The sequence below is a fragment of the Bos indicus genome, chromosome 23, assembly GCF_029378745.1.
Source record: "Bos indicus isolate NIAB-ARS_2022 breed Sahiwal x Tharparkar chromosome 23, NIAB-ARS_B.indTharparkar_mat_pri_1.0, whole genome shotgun sequence".
Classification (NCBI taxonomy): domain Eukaryota; kingdom Metazoa; phylum Chordata; class Mammalia; order Artiodactyla; family Bovidae; genus Bos; species Bos indicus.
This window is the reverse complement of record NC_091782.1, coordinates 52,888,583-52,904,289: the sequence shown is the minus strand read 5'-3', so window position 1 is coordinate 52,904,289 and position 15,707 is coordinate 52,888,583. Positions and strand designations below refer to the sequence as shown.

At 54.8% G+C, this 15,707-nt stretch overlaps 1 protein-coding gene across 1 annotated transcript; it reads left to right on the top strand.

Annotated features, from left to right (window-relative positions):
- Positions 1 to 3,815: 3,815 nt before the first annotated feature.
- WRNIP1 (WRN helicase interacting protein 1) lies at positions 3,816 to 15,317 on the top strand. The gene is made up of 7 exons (XM_070778492.1): positions 3,816 to 4,682; positions 6,410 to 6,601; positions 7,021 to 7,262; positions 11,500 to 11,729; positions 12,670 to 12,825; positions 14,116 to 14,195; positions 14,646 to 15,317. Exons 1-7 carry the CDS (start codon positions 3,942 to 3,944, stop codon positions 14,919 to 14,921), a joined length of 1,917 nt encoding a protein of 638 aa, XP_070634593.1. The 5' UTR covers positions 3,816 to 3,941; the 3' UTR covers positions 14,922 to 15,317.
- The last annotated feature ends 390 nt before the right edge of the window (positions 15,318 to 15,707 follow it).

Here is a 15,707-nt window from a genome sequence, read left to right as displayed (position 1 = left end):
TGGTTTATCATTTGCATAACTAGGGTTATCTGAGTCTTACTCTTAAGGTATTACATCTTTAAAAACTATTCAAAATTATTATCTCAGGCTTGAAATAATAATTTTTAAAATTGAAATTTCATGGATAAGGTCTCTTCCAGTTCTACTATAAAGAAGTCAGCTTTGATTAACTACATTATGTCTTCTTACATTATGTCTTCTATACAATATCAGTGATCAAAAAAAAAAAAAAAAAGAAAGTTTAAATCTGGATAGGGAAGCTGGTATGGTTTATTCATTTTATTTTTCTGGTACCACCATCTAGTGGAGAAAACTTTGAACTTCAGACAGAATGAGCTAGGGTTCAGGAAAACAGAGTCACAGAGGGCTTAGCGGGTGACCAGCGAGGTACTAAACACCTTTACATTCCTAGGATGGCTGACCGCTCACAACGGCCTGCGAGGCGTTGCCGAACGCCCTCAGGTCTGGAAGCTGAGCCTGCGAAGGGCAGCAGCTTGCCCAAGGTCACACCACGCCCCACTCAAGCCCAGATTCAAGGGCAAGTCCGTGCATTTTCACCTCGCATTCCATCCAAGTGGCTCGATTTTATTCATGGATGAGACCACAGGAGTAAACTACATGTACACGTGGAGATACGGAGAGTTTTGTCTTCTCTACTTTTTCTTTTTCTTTTTCTTTTAAATATTTATATATACAAATATGTGAACAAAGCGCTTGTATAGTAATAAGATAGGACTATACTATATAGCTTTGTATCTTCTAACTTTTATTCAGTATTACACAATAAATGCTTTCCATTACAGTAAAAACTTTTGAAAATATATATTAGGTAACAAGAAAGGCAGATACAGAATTACATTTATATGTATATACACAGCAGAGTCTTCAAATGCATTTTAAAAGACTGGAAGAGGGTGTTAAAATATTAACAGTGAGAATGAGTAGATTTTTCACAATAAGTGTGTATTAGTTTTAAAAAAATTAAGTTTTAAGCTTTACATTTATTAAAAGATTCAAGAAGCTTCACAGATGTTGCCTGGTTTGTTGTTACTATTTCAAAATATTTTGTGTTAAAGGTGACCATGTGTCCATTTATTTCTACAAATGTTTAAAATCATCGTAGTGTACTATGTTTCCATATTTAGAAATACGTTCCTTCAAAACTCATTTTGAGGGCAGCCCCAGAACCTGACCAGGAGCAGAACATGCCACACCCAACTGTCACTCTGGCCTGAGGACTGCACTGTTACTGTTCAGTCATTCAGTCCTGTCTGACTCTTTCTGGGACCCCACGGACTGCAGCCCACCAGGCTCCTGTGCCCATGGGATTTCCTAGGCAAGAACACTGGAGTGGTTTGCAGTTTCCTTCTCCAGGGGATCTTCCTGACCCAATGATTGAACCCGAGTCTTTTGTATCATCAGGCATATTCTTTACCACCAGGCCACCAGGAAGTCCACAGATTATACTGAGCTGAAGGTAATTAAGCTGATACAAGAAAAGCTCTCCGCTCTCCCCTTACTTCCTAAGAGCAGGACATAAATTTGCAAAGGTGTCCCCCATCCCATCTACCAGGACAATCGCTGGAGGGAACCCTGGGCCCTCATGGGCCCAGAGGCGGCACCAGAGAAAGCTATATAACGTACGTAACTGGTTCTTGTCTCCCATCTGTTGTTGTTCAGGTGCTCAGTCGTGTCTGACTCTCTATGACCCCATGGACTGCAGCACGCCAGGCTTCCCTGTCCTTCACTATCCCCGGAGTTTGCTCAGACTCATGTCCATTAAGTCGGTGATGCCCTCCAACCATCTCATCCGCTACTGCCCTCTTCTCTTCCTGCCCTCAATCCTTCCCAGCATCAGAGTCTTTTCCAATGATTTGGCTGGCCACTCATATTAGATGGCCAAAGTACTGGAGCTTCAGTTTCAGCATCAGTCCTTCCAGTTAATATTCAGGGTTGATTAACTTTAGGATGGGCTGGTTTGATCTCCTTGCAGTCCAAGGGACTCTGAAGAGTCTTCTCCAACACCACAGAAGAAAGGATCGATTCTCCAGTGCTCAGCCTTCTTTATAGTCCAATTTTCATAATCGTATATGACTACTGGAAAAACCACAGCTTTGACTAGACGGACCTGTGTTGGCAAAGTGATGTCCCTGCTTTTCAATACACTAAGTGTGTCTCCCGTGGGTCCCCATACATGTGCCTTAGCTGTCTGCTCCCTAGAAACGCAAGGCCCTCTCCCTTGTCCTCTCTTTCCTTCAGGTGTGCTGCGTTTGCTGCTAAGCTCCCACCCAAGCCCCCGGTCACCACTAGGTACTCCCTGTGTATGAGACCTGTGCATGCTCACAGGCCCGTTTTTCTCTTTTTGATCTGCCTTCTGTTGGTTAAATTCGAAGGGCCCAGCTAATAAAACCTAAGGTGGAATGAGGAAATTTCTCTCTAGGCTCTGAAAACCTCTTCTCAAACCACCTGCTTTTGTGAAGTTCAGGGGCTATTTGCTCTGGGTAATAATTAAAAGGTTATATAAAAGTTCACGATCCTACATTTCAAACTGTATGACGGCCAAAGGGTAAAGATTCTTTCTCATTTTTGCTTACCTCTTCTAATCAGAAAATCGGATTTCGGTCCTCTTTACAATTGCAGGGAGGTTGCAACACATACTTTAAATCCAGTATCAACTGAAAAAATATTTCCTTTGCTGTTCTTTTTTATACCATCTTTTATATAATGCTAGTTCTCTGTGGTGCTGGAGAAGACTCCTGAGAGTTCCTTGGACTGCAAGGAGATCCAACTAATCAGTCTAAAAGGAAATCTGTCCTGAATACTCATTGGAAGGACTGATGCTGAAGCTCCAACGCTTTGCCCAACTGATGCAAAGAACTGACTCACTGGACACGGCTGGGCGATAGAGCAAGTTCTCTGTGATCCATTCCTTTTCGTAAAATCATTGCACAAGAAGGGGCTCATACGTTCCTTAGGTGGTTGCCTTTCGGTTAAGTTTGAAGCAGTTCTTATGCAGATGAATTAGAAATTCCAGTCTTGTCAGCTTTTAGGAAAGTCAATTCTCCCCTAAAAATGTTTAATTTGTTTTCATGCCACCTGTGTTTCCTTTCTCTAAATACCAAAAAGTCAGGTTTGTGACACGTTTTTTAATTAGTTTCAGAAGAGCAGGAACGCGGCTCAGAGAAGGCCATCCCCTCGCCCGCAGGCCAGAGACGAGCGGGTTCCAACCCGACGTCGCTCGTCCGCCGGCGCCAGGAGATGCTCGCGCGTTCCTAACGTTTAACCACGAAGCGGCCGTGAGACACCACGCGTTTGGGGTAAAAGGCCAACAGTCTGGGGAGAACGGTGCTAGACGTGTGTCTCCGGCCGCCGCTGTGTGTGGCCCTTCGGACTCCCTGAGACAGTCCCTGCCCAGCGTCCCGCCCGCGTCCACCGTAACCCGCATTTCCCCGCCCTCCGACTCCGCCCCCGCCCCGCCCCCTACCGCGCGCAAAGCCACGCCCCTTGCGCCGCCGCGGCGCGTGCCCCACCGCTCCGGCCCGCAGGTGGGTTTGCGCATGCGCAACCTGCCGACCTCCCGCGGCGCCCACCGGAATGGGACGCGCCGCAAACCCGCCGAGAGGCCGCGGACTACGTTTCCCGGCAGGCCGTGCGAGCCGCTGCCCGCGCCGGCCGGAAAGGAGCGCTCCTCAGCCCGCCGAGCGGTCGCGGACTACATTTCCCGTCGGGCCGTGCGAGCCGGCGGCGGCGGCGGCCGGGCGGGCTACCGCGGACTCCGCTTCCCGGCGCGCCGCGCGAGGCGGAGGGGCGGCGGGCAGAGGGCGGGTCGACGCGGGCGGCCCGGACGTGAGGCCTGAGCGGCGCTCTGCGCCGGGCCGCGCGCGTCCTGCCGCCTCCCGGAGCCGGGGGCGCGCGGCGCGGGGCCTAGCGCGGCGGCCGCCATGGAGGTGAGCGGGCCGGAGGACGACCCGCTGCTGGCGCAGCTGCACCGGGTGCAGTGCCCCGTGTGCCAGCAGGCCATGCCCGCCGCGCACATCAACGCGCACCTGGACCGCTGCCTGCTGCTGCACCCGGCGGGCCTGGCGGAGCCGGCGCAGCCCCGCGCCAAGCGGCGCCGGCCGTCCGAGAGCTCGGCGCTCAAGCAGCCGGCCACGCCGACGGCGGCCGAGAGCAGCGAGGGCGAGGCGGAGGAGCCGGACGACGGCGGCGAGAGCGAGGACCGCGAGAGCGACGACGCGCCGCCCACGCCCAGCGGCGCGCGCCTGCTGCCCGACTTCCCGGGCGCGCGGCCCGGCAGCCCGGGCGGCAAGGGCGCGGGGCCGCGGCCGGCGGCGGCGGCGGCGGCGGGCGGCGCGTCCCCGCGGAGCTGGGGCGAGGCCGAGGCGCCGGAGGAGGAGGAGGCGGCGGGCGACGCAGACGGCGAGGACGACGCGGGCCGCTGGGACGCGGACGCGGGCGCCGCCGCATTCGGGGCCCCCGGGGGCCGCCCGCGCGCGCCTGCGGCCGAGGAGGTGCGGCAGCTGCTGGAGGGGAAGCCGCTGGCCGACACCATGCGCCCCGACGCGCTGCAGGACTTCGTGGGACAGGGCCGCGCCGTGGGGCCCGAGACACTGCTGCGCTCGCTGCTCGAGGCCAGCGAGGTGCCTTCGCTCATCCTGTGGGGGCCACCGGGCTGCGGCAAGGTCAGCGCGCCGTCCCGGCCCTCTGCGGGGGGAGATGGGGGGTTCCGATCAGGGCCCCGAGGCGTCCCGCCCCGCCCTCACCCGCTGGCTGTTCGTAGCCTGATTCTCTGGGAAAAGACAGGTGGCCTGGAGCAGTTTCCCATTCAGGAGTGTGTCCATTCAGTTTTGGGGAAAAAAAAATGCAAAAAATTTTAAATTTCTGTTGTGCTTCCTTCTGTTTAGCTATCGGGTTTCTTGTTCATTCGCTTTGTTCTTGCAGACAGTTCTTCATCAAACCTTGAAACTGTACTTATTTAACAGGGCTGACCTGAGAACTCCTTCCCTTTTCAAGTCGCTTTCATCCACTGTTTTCCATAACTTCTTATGATGCCTTGCCCTTTAAAGAAGAAACTGGGTGCGTCTTGGTGTCCAGTGCTTTCTTGGGAATTAGCACAAGCCTAGAGGTGGGCCCTTAGGATACTGCAATCTAGAGAACAGAGCATTGGAAGAACACTTGAGCAGGAGTCTGAAGGAGCCTTAAGGAGGCAGGTGTTAAGACTGAAAGAGAGCCAAGCAGTGCTTAAATACATACATTTTATCTGCTGGAAGAGGGAGAAATACATACATTTTATCTGCTGGAAGAGGGAGAAAGCACCACAGAGTGGAAAGCAAAACCCAGCATTAGGTGCAGAAGAGCTCAGAGCTGTGAGATTCAGACGCCTTGATGGTGTTTTCTTTGGTTTTTCTTTCTAGCTTCATCCTCTGTGTGTCTTGTGCTTTCCTTTGGTCAGATTTAACCCACATAGCTCGGTGCTATGCAATAGCATCCTTACTGATTCCCGAGAAATCTACTTAAGATGCTCAGAACCTTTAATCAGATGGAAGAGGTAGAAGAGGCAGAGAACAAGAAGAACACCCCTGGGGCGGTGAGCAGGACGCACTCAGAGAGGACTCGTGGCTGGAAAGGCAGTGGGCTGGGCTGGTCAGTGCAGAGGTGGGTGACCCGTCCCAAGCCAGGCAGGTGTGGCTTCTGGGCTGGGACTTGCTGAGGAGCAGCCGCAGTGTCTGATGGGGCTGTGTGACGTTCAGAAAATGAAATGCCCCCTTGCCACTCATTCCGGAGCACATTTGCCCCACTTCACCCCCATCCTTACTGCCGCACTGCGATGCCGATAGTAGTAATAAACTTAATGAGAGCATGTGCCTGTGTATGCAGCCCCGCGTAAGCGCCAGGTGCCGAGCCGCACTTTTCCTTGTATTTCTTCACTTCCCGGGAAGCGCTGACGGAGGCGTTGCTGCTGCTTTACTCCGTCCACAGCGGACGGTCACAAGTGGTTTAGGGTCACCATTGATCCCCCAGCTCAAGTGCTGGTTCTCTTCTGCACTGCCTGCAAGCTTCGGGCTGTGGTCCCCCTGGCTCAGGGGTCTGCGCCTCGCCGGTCGGTGTTGCTGCTCTCTTGGCACCTGCCACCAGGCTCAGCTTCGTCCATTCAGCAGCTCTTTCCAGAGATTCCGCAGATCTTAGTGTCCCCCGGAAGCCATCAGCGGAGTTAGACATGAAGGAGAGGAGGTTGGGATTAGCTGAGCTTTTAGCTGCTTTTCCTGCTTTATGGGTAGCATTGTCTTTAGTGTGTAAACACACAACGCGCTGTTTCAGCTGGCTCTCCTGCCGGGCGCGGCAGTGTCCAGGCTGCTGGTGGGCATGCTGGTGCCCATCCCTCCGTCTCAGTTCCCGCCCTCTCTCGCAGACCACGCTGGCCCACATCATAGCCAACAACAGCAAGAAGCACAGCATCAGGTTCGTGACGTTGTCGGCAACCAGCGCCAAGACAACCGATGTGCGGGACGTCATCAAACAAGCTCAGAACGAGAAGAGGTTTTTCAAGAGGAAAACCATCCTTTTTATTGATGAGATTCATCGGTTCAATAAGTCTCAGCAGGTACGTGCTCTTCCTTCTGGTCCTTGTGAATGTGGACTTGAGTGTGAAGCCTGTGCGGTCACTGCACAAGGGTTCAGGGTGGGGGTGACTAATTCTCCAGGAGCCCAGGCCCTCCGCCCTTCTTCACGCCTGTTACCCTCACTTTTTCTTAGCATTTTCTTGGTGTCCAGAAAATGCTTCCTCTGTCTGATAAATGAAATTGTAGGTGTATCCCGGGGCTGTTGATATGAGAAAAACTACTTTGGGTCAAGTTTCCAATTTTCAGGCATTTGTAATTGAAACATCAGGACTCAGTGGACAGCTTAAGTTGCTGATCGGATCCTGAACTCAGGATTAGGAAAAGAAGGAACAGCCAGCTCACCCTGGATCCTGCAGGCTGATCCTGCAGGTCAGCGTCTTCTGTTTTCCTTCCTGATCAGGACACGTTCCTTCCTCACGTGGAGTGTGGGACCATCACCCTGATCGGGGCGACCACGGAGAACCCCTCCTTCCAGGTCAATGCTGCTCTGCTGAGCCGCTGCCGAGTCATCGTGCTTGAGAAGCTCCCCGTGGAGGCTGTGGTGACCATCCTAATGCGGGCCGTCAACTCCCTGGGGATCCAGGTGCTGGACTCCAGCCGCCCTGCCGACCCTCTGAGCCACGGCGGCAACAGCAGCTCCGAGTAAGCAGCTCTGGCTCCGGGGGGAGCCCCTGGCTGGGCTGGAGGGCCGGATGAGCAGGGTGTCCTTCCAGGATGGACGGGTGCGTGTGATGCTGGGCTGCAGAGGGGCTGCCCTGTCTCTGCAGATGGAGAGACCACCCGTCCGGGTGCCCCCGAGGCTCCTCCGGCTCTGACTGGCCGCCTGGCCCCTGGCTTAGTTCTCGGCATTTGCCTTGGTGCTGACAGGTTCCGGGCTTTTCCTGGCACACCTTTTTATCAAGGCTCGGAAAACCTGGAGAGGCTTTTTGATTATTTTCTTCATAGGAGAAACTTACGTCATGAACCTTTTGGAGTTTATACTCAGATTCCGGTTTTCTTTTTCCTGCAGTTGTTTTTTTTTTTTTTTTTTTCCCTGTAAAACTTTGAGTAAGAATTAGTGTAAAAGTTACCGTAAACTTTTTCAAGTGTTTTTAGGGTGATTGTTGTGCATTCTGGAAGTCAGACTCAATTCCACAAAAGGAAAGAAACTAACTGAAAATGATGCCTTAAAGGCCGTCCGTTTGCTCCGGGTGATGTCTCTGTATCGTGAGAGGCATGTGAATCGTGGGCCATCGATTGCCTTACGTGGAGCAGGGATCTTCCCTTATTTGGGTTAGAAGCATGCCTCTGCCGTTTGCTCCTGTCCTAGATGCGGGAGGAATTACCTGGGGTGCAGGAAAGCCTGGACACGGACAGGGACCCACTTGGGCCAGGTTACATGGCTTGAGGGTGGAGCTGGGGTGGGAAAGCCACCCACGCTGGCACTGAGGAGCCCAGAGGGGCCTGAGGGCATTGATCATTGAAGCTTCAGTCGTGAAAGCATGTCTCCGGACTCGGGGCACACTTTTCTCTGGGTGCTGGTTGCTGAGGTCCCTGAACACCTCCCTGTCTGTTCTGGGCCTGAGCACCCCTCCTCACCCTCCCCTGAGGTCTCGAGGGGTTTCAGCGTATTGACTCCTCTTGAGGACCCGCGTGGTGTCAGCAGGGTTGCGAGGACCTGGCTCGCGGCTGGAGCCTCTGTGCGGTGTTGTCCTTGGCAGTCAGTTCCCATCCGGAGACTTGCCTCGTGACTGTCCCGAGCAGCCTTTTATTACTCCAACTTTCTAAACTTTAGTTTAGAAAGACTAAAGTTTGGACATGGGTGATCCTGGAATGTGGCTCGTGTGAAAGAGGGGAGAGGAGCCGTTGGGAGACCAGGTGGACTTACCCTGGTGCCCATGACTCCAGACCTGATGGAAGGGATGACGGTGGAGCAGAGCAGACCTCAAACACTCAGGGGAGGACTGTATTTTCCAACTGTGGAAAACTCTCCGTCTCTAAAGGCTTTCTCGCAGCCTGCTCATTGGCCTTTGTCATAATGAACGAGGCCCGCTCACCATCTGTCCGTGAGGATGGGCTCTGAGACCGCCTGTATGCCTGTCCTCTGCCCACTTCCTGCCTCGGGTGTGCGCGGTGCAGTCACTCACAAGGGCAGTCTGTGCCCCTGGGCGCTGACCCGATGGTGGCACAGCGACGGTGATCCACCCCTTTGTCTCTGGTGTTGACAGTTTCCATGATGCCTGTTTGGTAAAAGGATAATACTGAGAGTTCTGAGTACCTGGCTTGCTTTTCAAAATAGCGTTTTATTATGAAGGTTGCAGACTCTGTATGATATGACCCAGTTTTGTTTTCGAAGCTTGACTGGATGGTCACAGGATAGATAGGTACAGGGCGTTCCGGAGGTTCTGCCTGCCCCCAGGCCCACCCCCAGCTCAGTGAGGTGAGAGGTTAGTGGGTGGGTGGCTCGCAGAGGGGGCTCAGCAAGCGCCCTGGCAGCTGCTGTCCTCTCTGGGTGTTGCAGATAAGGATTTGTGGTGTTGTTTTCTTTTATACTTCCCATCTGTCTCAGTTTTTAAAAATACACGTTCCATCCTGAGGCTGTGGGGAAGCTGAAGTCGGCCCACTCGGTGTGCACAAGTGGGGCCTGTCGTCCACCAGGCCCTGTGGGTTAGGGACCCCTGTGCTGCAGCCAGTCGCCTCTGAAGGGCGGCCCTGCGACACTGGCTCAGGCCTCCAGCCCCGCGCTCCCCTGGCACGTGGTCCTGTGGGCGCTCTGCTGCCTGCGGCTCCGAGGAGAAAGGCCGTCGGATTCTAGTTCTGGGGCGAGGTGTCGAGGCCGTGTGGGTCTGCCTGCCCCACACAGACAGACACACATATACACACTTGTACAGACACAGTTACACACAGACACACACATATACACACTTGTGCAGACACAGTTACACACATCACACACACATATACGCATATACATGCACACTTATACACAGAGACACACACACTTATACACACTTATTCAGACATGCATATACATATATCACACACACATACCCAGAGACACACGTACTTATACACACATATACACGCACAGAAACATGTACTTACACACACACATATACACACTTATATACCCACATAGAGACGCACTCACACAGACACATATGCACACTTATACACGCACACACACACACAGACAAGCATATACACACATACGCATAGACACAGGCAGGTGTGCCCTTCCCGTGGCTCCCCCGAGCCACCGCGCCTCCTCTGCTGCTGGCCCCAGTGTGGGTTGTCTGCTGTGGGTTGTCTTTCGGGTGGGTCTAGTGTTTCTCCAGATCGTCCAGAATCCGCTTTGGAAGTGGCTGTCAGCTCTACAAAGAGCAGCGCTGTGGTCTCGGTGTGTATCGTGAGTGTCTGGTCAGGAGGGGCGGCCGGGCCAACGGGAGAGCCGTCCGTTGTGAGCCGACTCCTGGGGGCGGAGAGGCAGCTGGGAGGCTCTGAAGAGGAGTCTCTTCAGAGACATGGCATCTGGGAGACGCCAGAGGTGGGCCTTCAAGGGCAAGTGCAGCCTGGGGTCCTCGACGCTGTCCCCCCAGGGAGGCAGGGCGCCCTCTGAGCACTCCCTGCCCAGCCCAGTGGGGCCTTTGGGGTTGTTCTCCAGGTAGCTGCTTCAGATGATCCGCGTTGATTTATTAATTGCTGTGACATTTCCAGCTGAAGGTTGGCAGGGACACGGCTGAGCTGTAACTTTGAACAGTTATATTTCACTTTGTACGTATGCAGCTAGCCAGAAAGAATAAGATCCCTCTACATAGCTAAAAGTGTTGGACACCTTGTCTAACTAGACAGAATAGGAAAAGTTGCTCAATTAGACTCGGAGTCACAGTTAGACCTTTTTTACGAAGGTCCACGCATGGTCAGTACCCCTGTGGCAGCGTGTCCCAGACCAGAGCCCAGTGCCCAGCTCCTGGGTGCTGCTGTGCCCAGAGGGACTGGGGACAAAAATGAAGATGTGCTTATAGAGTTGTCCCTCAGGATCTGCAAGGCATTGGATCCAGAGACCCCCACCCCCATGGACACCAGAACACGAGACTGGAGGATGCGCAGGCCCCTTCTGTGACAGCCTGATGTTTGCCTAGGACCAGAGCACATCCTCCCATATGTTTGTTTCTCCCAACATTGTTTCTAGGCGACTCATCACGCCTAACAGGATGTAAATAAACCATGTGTAGGTTGTTGCAACCGAGAAGGCATGGCACCCCACTCTAGTACTCTTGCCTGGAAAATCCCATGGATGGAGGAGCCTGGTAGGCTGCAGTCCATGGGGTCGCTAAGAGTCGGGCACAACTGAGCGACTTCACTTTCACTTTTCACTTTCATGCATTGGAGAAGGAAATGGCAGCGCACTCCAGTGTTCTTGCCTGGAGAATCCCAGGGACGGCGGAGCCTAGTGGGCTGCCGTCTGTGGGGCCGCACAGAGTCGGACACGACTGAAGCCACTTAGCAGCAGCAGCAGCAGGTCGTGGCACATAGGTTCTGAATGCTTTGTACTTGGTTGTCAGTGTGCAGCAGACTCAAGCTGTGCTTTCTAGAACTATCTGGAATTTTTCCCTCTAATACTTTACGTCCGAGGCCGGTTGAATTCGTGCATGTGGAACCTGGAGATGCAAAGGACCGAACGTCGGATGGAAAAGGACCAAACGTCAGGTGAAATAAGCTCGGGACTCAAGGGCGAGGCTCTGCTCAGCCGCGCTGTCTCTGGCCGCTAACAGCACAGGCTTGCCCCAACACCAGGGCTCGGGGTCCCGGACAGCTCGGGAGTGGCCTTTCGGGGATGAGAGGCACAGCGTGCTGCAGGAGGGGGGTGTCCAGAGTGTGACATGCGCTGGTGTTGCAGGTCCTCAGTGCTCATCGAGGACAAGGCTGTGGACACGCTGGCCCACCTGAGCGACGGGGACGCGCGGGCCGGGCTGAACGGGCTGCAGCTGGCTGTGCTGGCCCGGCTGAGCGCCCGGAAGACCTTTGGGAAGAAGGGCGGGCAGAGCTACCCCCCGAGCCGTGTGCTGGTCACAGAGAGCGACGTGAAGGAGGGCCTGCAGCGCTCACACATCCTGTACGACCGGGCAGGTGAGTGAGCACCCGGCCCCCCAGGCAGCTCCACCTGGAGCCTCCCGGCACAGCTCTGCCTCCTGACCAGGGGGCTGACAGCTGGTGTGGAATCGTGGGAACTCAGGTGTGTGTTTAGTTTAAGTAGCTTGGTTCAGTTGGAGTTCTTTAATGAGAGTTAAAATCCTTAATTCCCTTGTGGCTCAGCTGGTAAAGAATCCGCCAGCAACGGGGGAGACCTGGGTTCGATCCCTGGTTTGGGAAGATCCCCTGGAGAAGGGAAAGGCTACCCACTCCAGTATTCTGGCCTGGAGAATCCCATGGACTGTATAGTCCAAGGGGTCTCGGAGAGTTGGACACGACTGAGCGACTTTCACTTTAATTCTTAAAGGCACAATTAAAAATTAAGTTTACGTAGAAATTGGTGCTTTTATTCTGTGCTATTCTTTTTTTAAATGAATTTTGCCATGTGCATTTATCTGTTTTCATAAAACCATATTTACAGATACCAAACCTGACACCAGCTCCTGTTAAATCTCTGAGCTGGAATAGTCGACATCATAAGCACAGCAGTCTGTGTGTCTTTACAAAAGACATGGGCGATGAAGAGTCCCCTGTAGACGAGGGTGTGTGTGATTCTGGGCCGTCGTGCTGGAGTCGGATTTCCACTCCTTTAGAAGGAAGTGGGGTCTCCAGCGTGCTGCCTTCATCGTGGACCCGGTGAAGCGTGAGACCGAGGCCCTTTGCAGCGGGCGGGGATCAGCACCGCCTCCCCGGCCCCGCGTCCCTCGGCGGCAGCGGCGGCAGCACAAGCCCCTCCGCGGGGCCGGGTGAGGGAGGTGTCGGAGCTCACCGTGCTCAGGCCCTCCTGGGTCCCTTGCTGGCTTGGGCTTCCCTGAGGTCAGCCGGGGAGAGGCCTGCGGCGCGGCAGGCGCAGGGCTGAGTGGGGCTCTGCGTGCAGGGGAGGAGCACTACAACTGCATCTCGGCGCTGCACAAGTCCATGCGGGGCTCTGACTCCAGCGCCGCGCTCTACTGGCTGGGTCGCATGCTGGAGGGCGGCGAGGACCCGCTGTACGTGGCCCGGCGGCTCGTGAGGTTCGCCAGCGAGGACGTGGGTGAGTGATGGACGCCGGACGGGGCCTGGGGAGGGGAGGGGCGGAGCCCCGGGAGTGTCCGGGGCAGGGCGGGGCCCCAGGAGTGGGGGGGGTGGGGCGGAGCCCCGGGCCTATCTGGGGTGGGGCGGGGCGGAGCCCCGGGAGTGCCTGGGGCGGGGCCTGGGGTGGGGCGGAGCCCCGGGAGTATCCTGGGCGGGGCCCGGGGTGGGGCGGGGCGGAGCCCCGGGAGTGTCCTGGGCGGGGCCCGGGGTGGGGCGGGGCGGAGCCCCGGGAGTGTCCTGGGCGGGGCCTGGGGCGGGGCGGGGCAGGGCCCCGGGAGTGTCCTGGGCTGGGTGGGGCGGGGACTTGGTGGAGTCCGTCCTCTGTTTCTGGGCGTCTGGCTCCCACAGTCACGGGTCCCCGCGTCCCTCTGTAGTGACGCCACGGGGGTACGGGCCGCCTTCGCAGCTCGTGCCTCTGTCGCCGTGGGGTCCGTGGGACCCCGTGTCACCCCGTGTCACGGGCCTGTCAGCAGCAGTTGCCACGTGGTGTGCCCGTGTCGCACTTGGGTGATCTTGAGACGTTCACACTTGCATCTCCGTTTTTTTTGTTTTGGAGGTCTGTGACAAGTCCTCTTTGATATCATTACTACAAAAAGATTGACCCCCTCAAGGCTTGGGGGACGGCTAGCATGTTGAGCAGTGAAGTGTTTTAGGCACGACAGTGTACTGTTAACACAAGCTCTGTGCACGCTGGGGAACCAGAAAATTCGTGCAGCTTGCTTTGTCGCGGTTTTCACTTTATCACGGTTTTCACTTTATCTCGGTTTTCTTGTTATTGCAGTAGTCCAGAACCAAGCCCACAATCTCTCCGAGGTGCCTGTGTTGAAATAAAAGAAGCGTTTTAATTTTGCTTTGAAGTCAGGTGTTCTGGTTTTCATCAGAGAGCTCCCGAGATGTTAATAGAAAGGGAGGGCTCCAGGCCCCGTTTAAAGGAGATCTCAGAGCCTTAGCTTTCTTTGGTGTCAGGAAGTGCTCTGCCTTCAGCGTGTCCATCCGTCACTGTCTTCATGGCCTCTGCTCTTTATGGGTGTTGTACGTGGGCTCCTGTTTTTCCTACTGGATGTAGAGCTTTTATCTCCAAGGAAACAACAGTTCTCGAGCCTGCACAGTAACCACCCCGTGCACACCTCTGGAGTCAGCTAAGATCGGCTTTTCTGAGGGATTCCTCGGTTAGGGTCTGCAGGCGGTGGTGGGTCGGCACGGGGGTGTGCACGGGGGCTTAACTGGCCCCTGTTCGTATGTGTGGCAGGCCTGGCCGACCCGTCCGCGTTGACACAAGCCGTCGCCACCTACCAAGGCTGTCACTTCATAGGCATGCCCGAGTGCGAGGTAAGGCCCCCGCCCTGTGCCATCACCTTGGGTGGCGCCTCCCTGGGCCTGGACCACGGAGGAGGCTGCCTGGCTCTCTGACCCGTCTGGAAGCTTAGACGCTGTGGGGGAGGGACCTCGGTGTCGGCAGGGTCTCATGTGGGCTCCTCAGAGGTGCTCAGGGTTTCCTGGGGGCAGGAGCCTCAGAGGAGCTGAACAGGATGTCTCTGCAAGTTCACCCACAGACAGAGCAGCTCCTGCTTAGCTTTACGTGGTGGGGTTTTGAGAAGAATTTCATGTGATAAACAGTTCTTTCAGTTTTAAAAGAAAACCACCGGTCTGGTTTAGCCTCGCCTCGGGGAGGGACGCCTTCTCCCTGTCGTGGTTTGTCCAGACCGTGGGCCCCGTGGGATGTCAGCGCAGCAGGGGTCTCCCAGAGTTAACCCGGGGCGACGCCCCCACCCCGCGCAGGTGCTCCTGGCCCAGTGCGTCGTCTACCTGGCGCGAGCCCCGAAGTCGGTCGAGGTGTACAGCGCCTACAACAACGTCAAGGCCTGCCTGCGGGGCCACCAGGGCCCGCTGCCGCCCGTTCCCCTGCACCTGCGCAACGCGCCCACCAGGCTGATGAAGGACCTGGGCTACGGCCAGGGCTACAAGTACAACCCCGCCTACAGCGAGCCGGTGGAGCAGGAGTACCTGCCGCAGGAGCTGCGGGGCGTGGACTTCTTCAAGCAGCGGCGGTGCTGACGCAGGCGGTGACCGGGCGGGGCCTGGCGCAGGCCGTCCGGGCGGCCTTCTGTGCCAGAGACGACGTTCCTGAGGCGGGGGCACGGCTACTGCAGCTATGTGTGTGACGTGACGCTGTGTTCGTTTGCACCCGTGCGACGTTATGCTCATGAAACGTTCTGGCGGCTTCGTGCAATGGATTCACGTTATCAGGAGGTATCTATTTTGTCATAGTATTTAAGTCATAATGTCATTTCACAGTTTAGTTCTGTAGGTTTCTTTTCCTTTAAAAAATGTTTATTCTGGGTAGTTTCAATTGGTTAAAAAAAATGTAATTGTGGTTTAATACTGCATAGTGTTTTGGGTATTTTTTTTATATGCAAAGGTCTTATGAGCCAATAAAACTATTTCAAAGTACTCTTCAATTCTTGCCTGTTTTCCACCTGGAATCCAAGGTTTCAACATCTGTCAGTGTTACATTCTGATGGGTAAACACGGGAAGAAAAATGACCCTAGGTAACAGTTCAGAAATCTGTGTATCTATGAAAATCAACTTTAAAAAATTTTGAAGGATTTTGAAGCATCATCGTGATTGATTTAAGTACAGTTAATCTTCAGTTCCAGAGTTGGTTGGTTCCCATTCCTTTGAGGCCAGTTCTCGGAATTGCTGCAGCTTATGTCATGGCTACAGTCTGATCACCATGCAGCTGACGTCACCTGGTGAAGGTTTCAGCTCGGGATATGGTTCTGAATATCATCTGTAGCCCTGGAGAAGGAACTCAAGGTCCCTGACTCTGCTTCCTGACT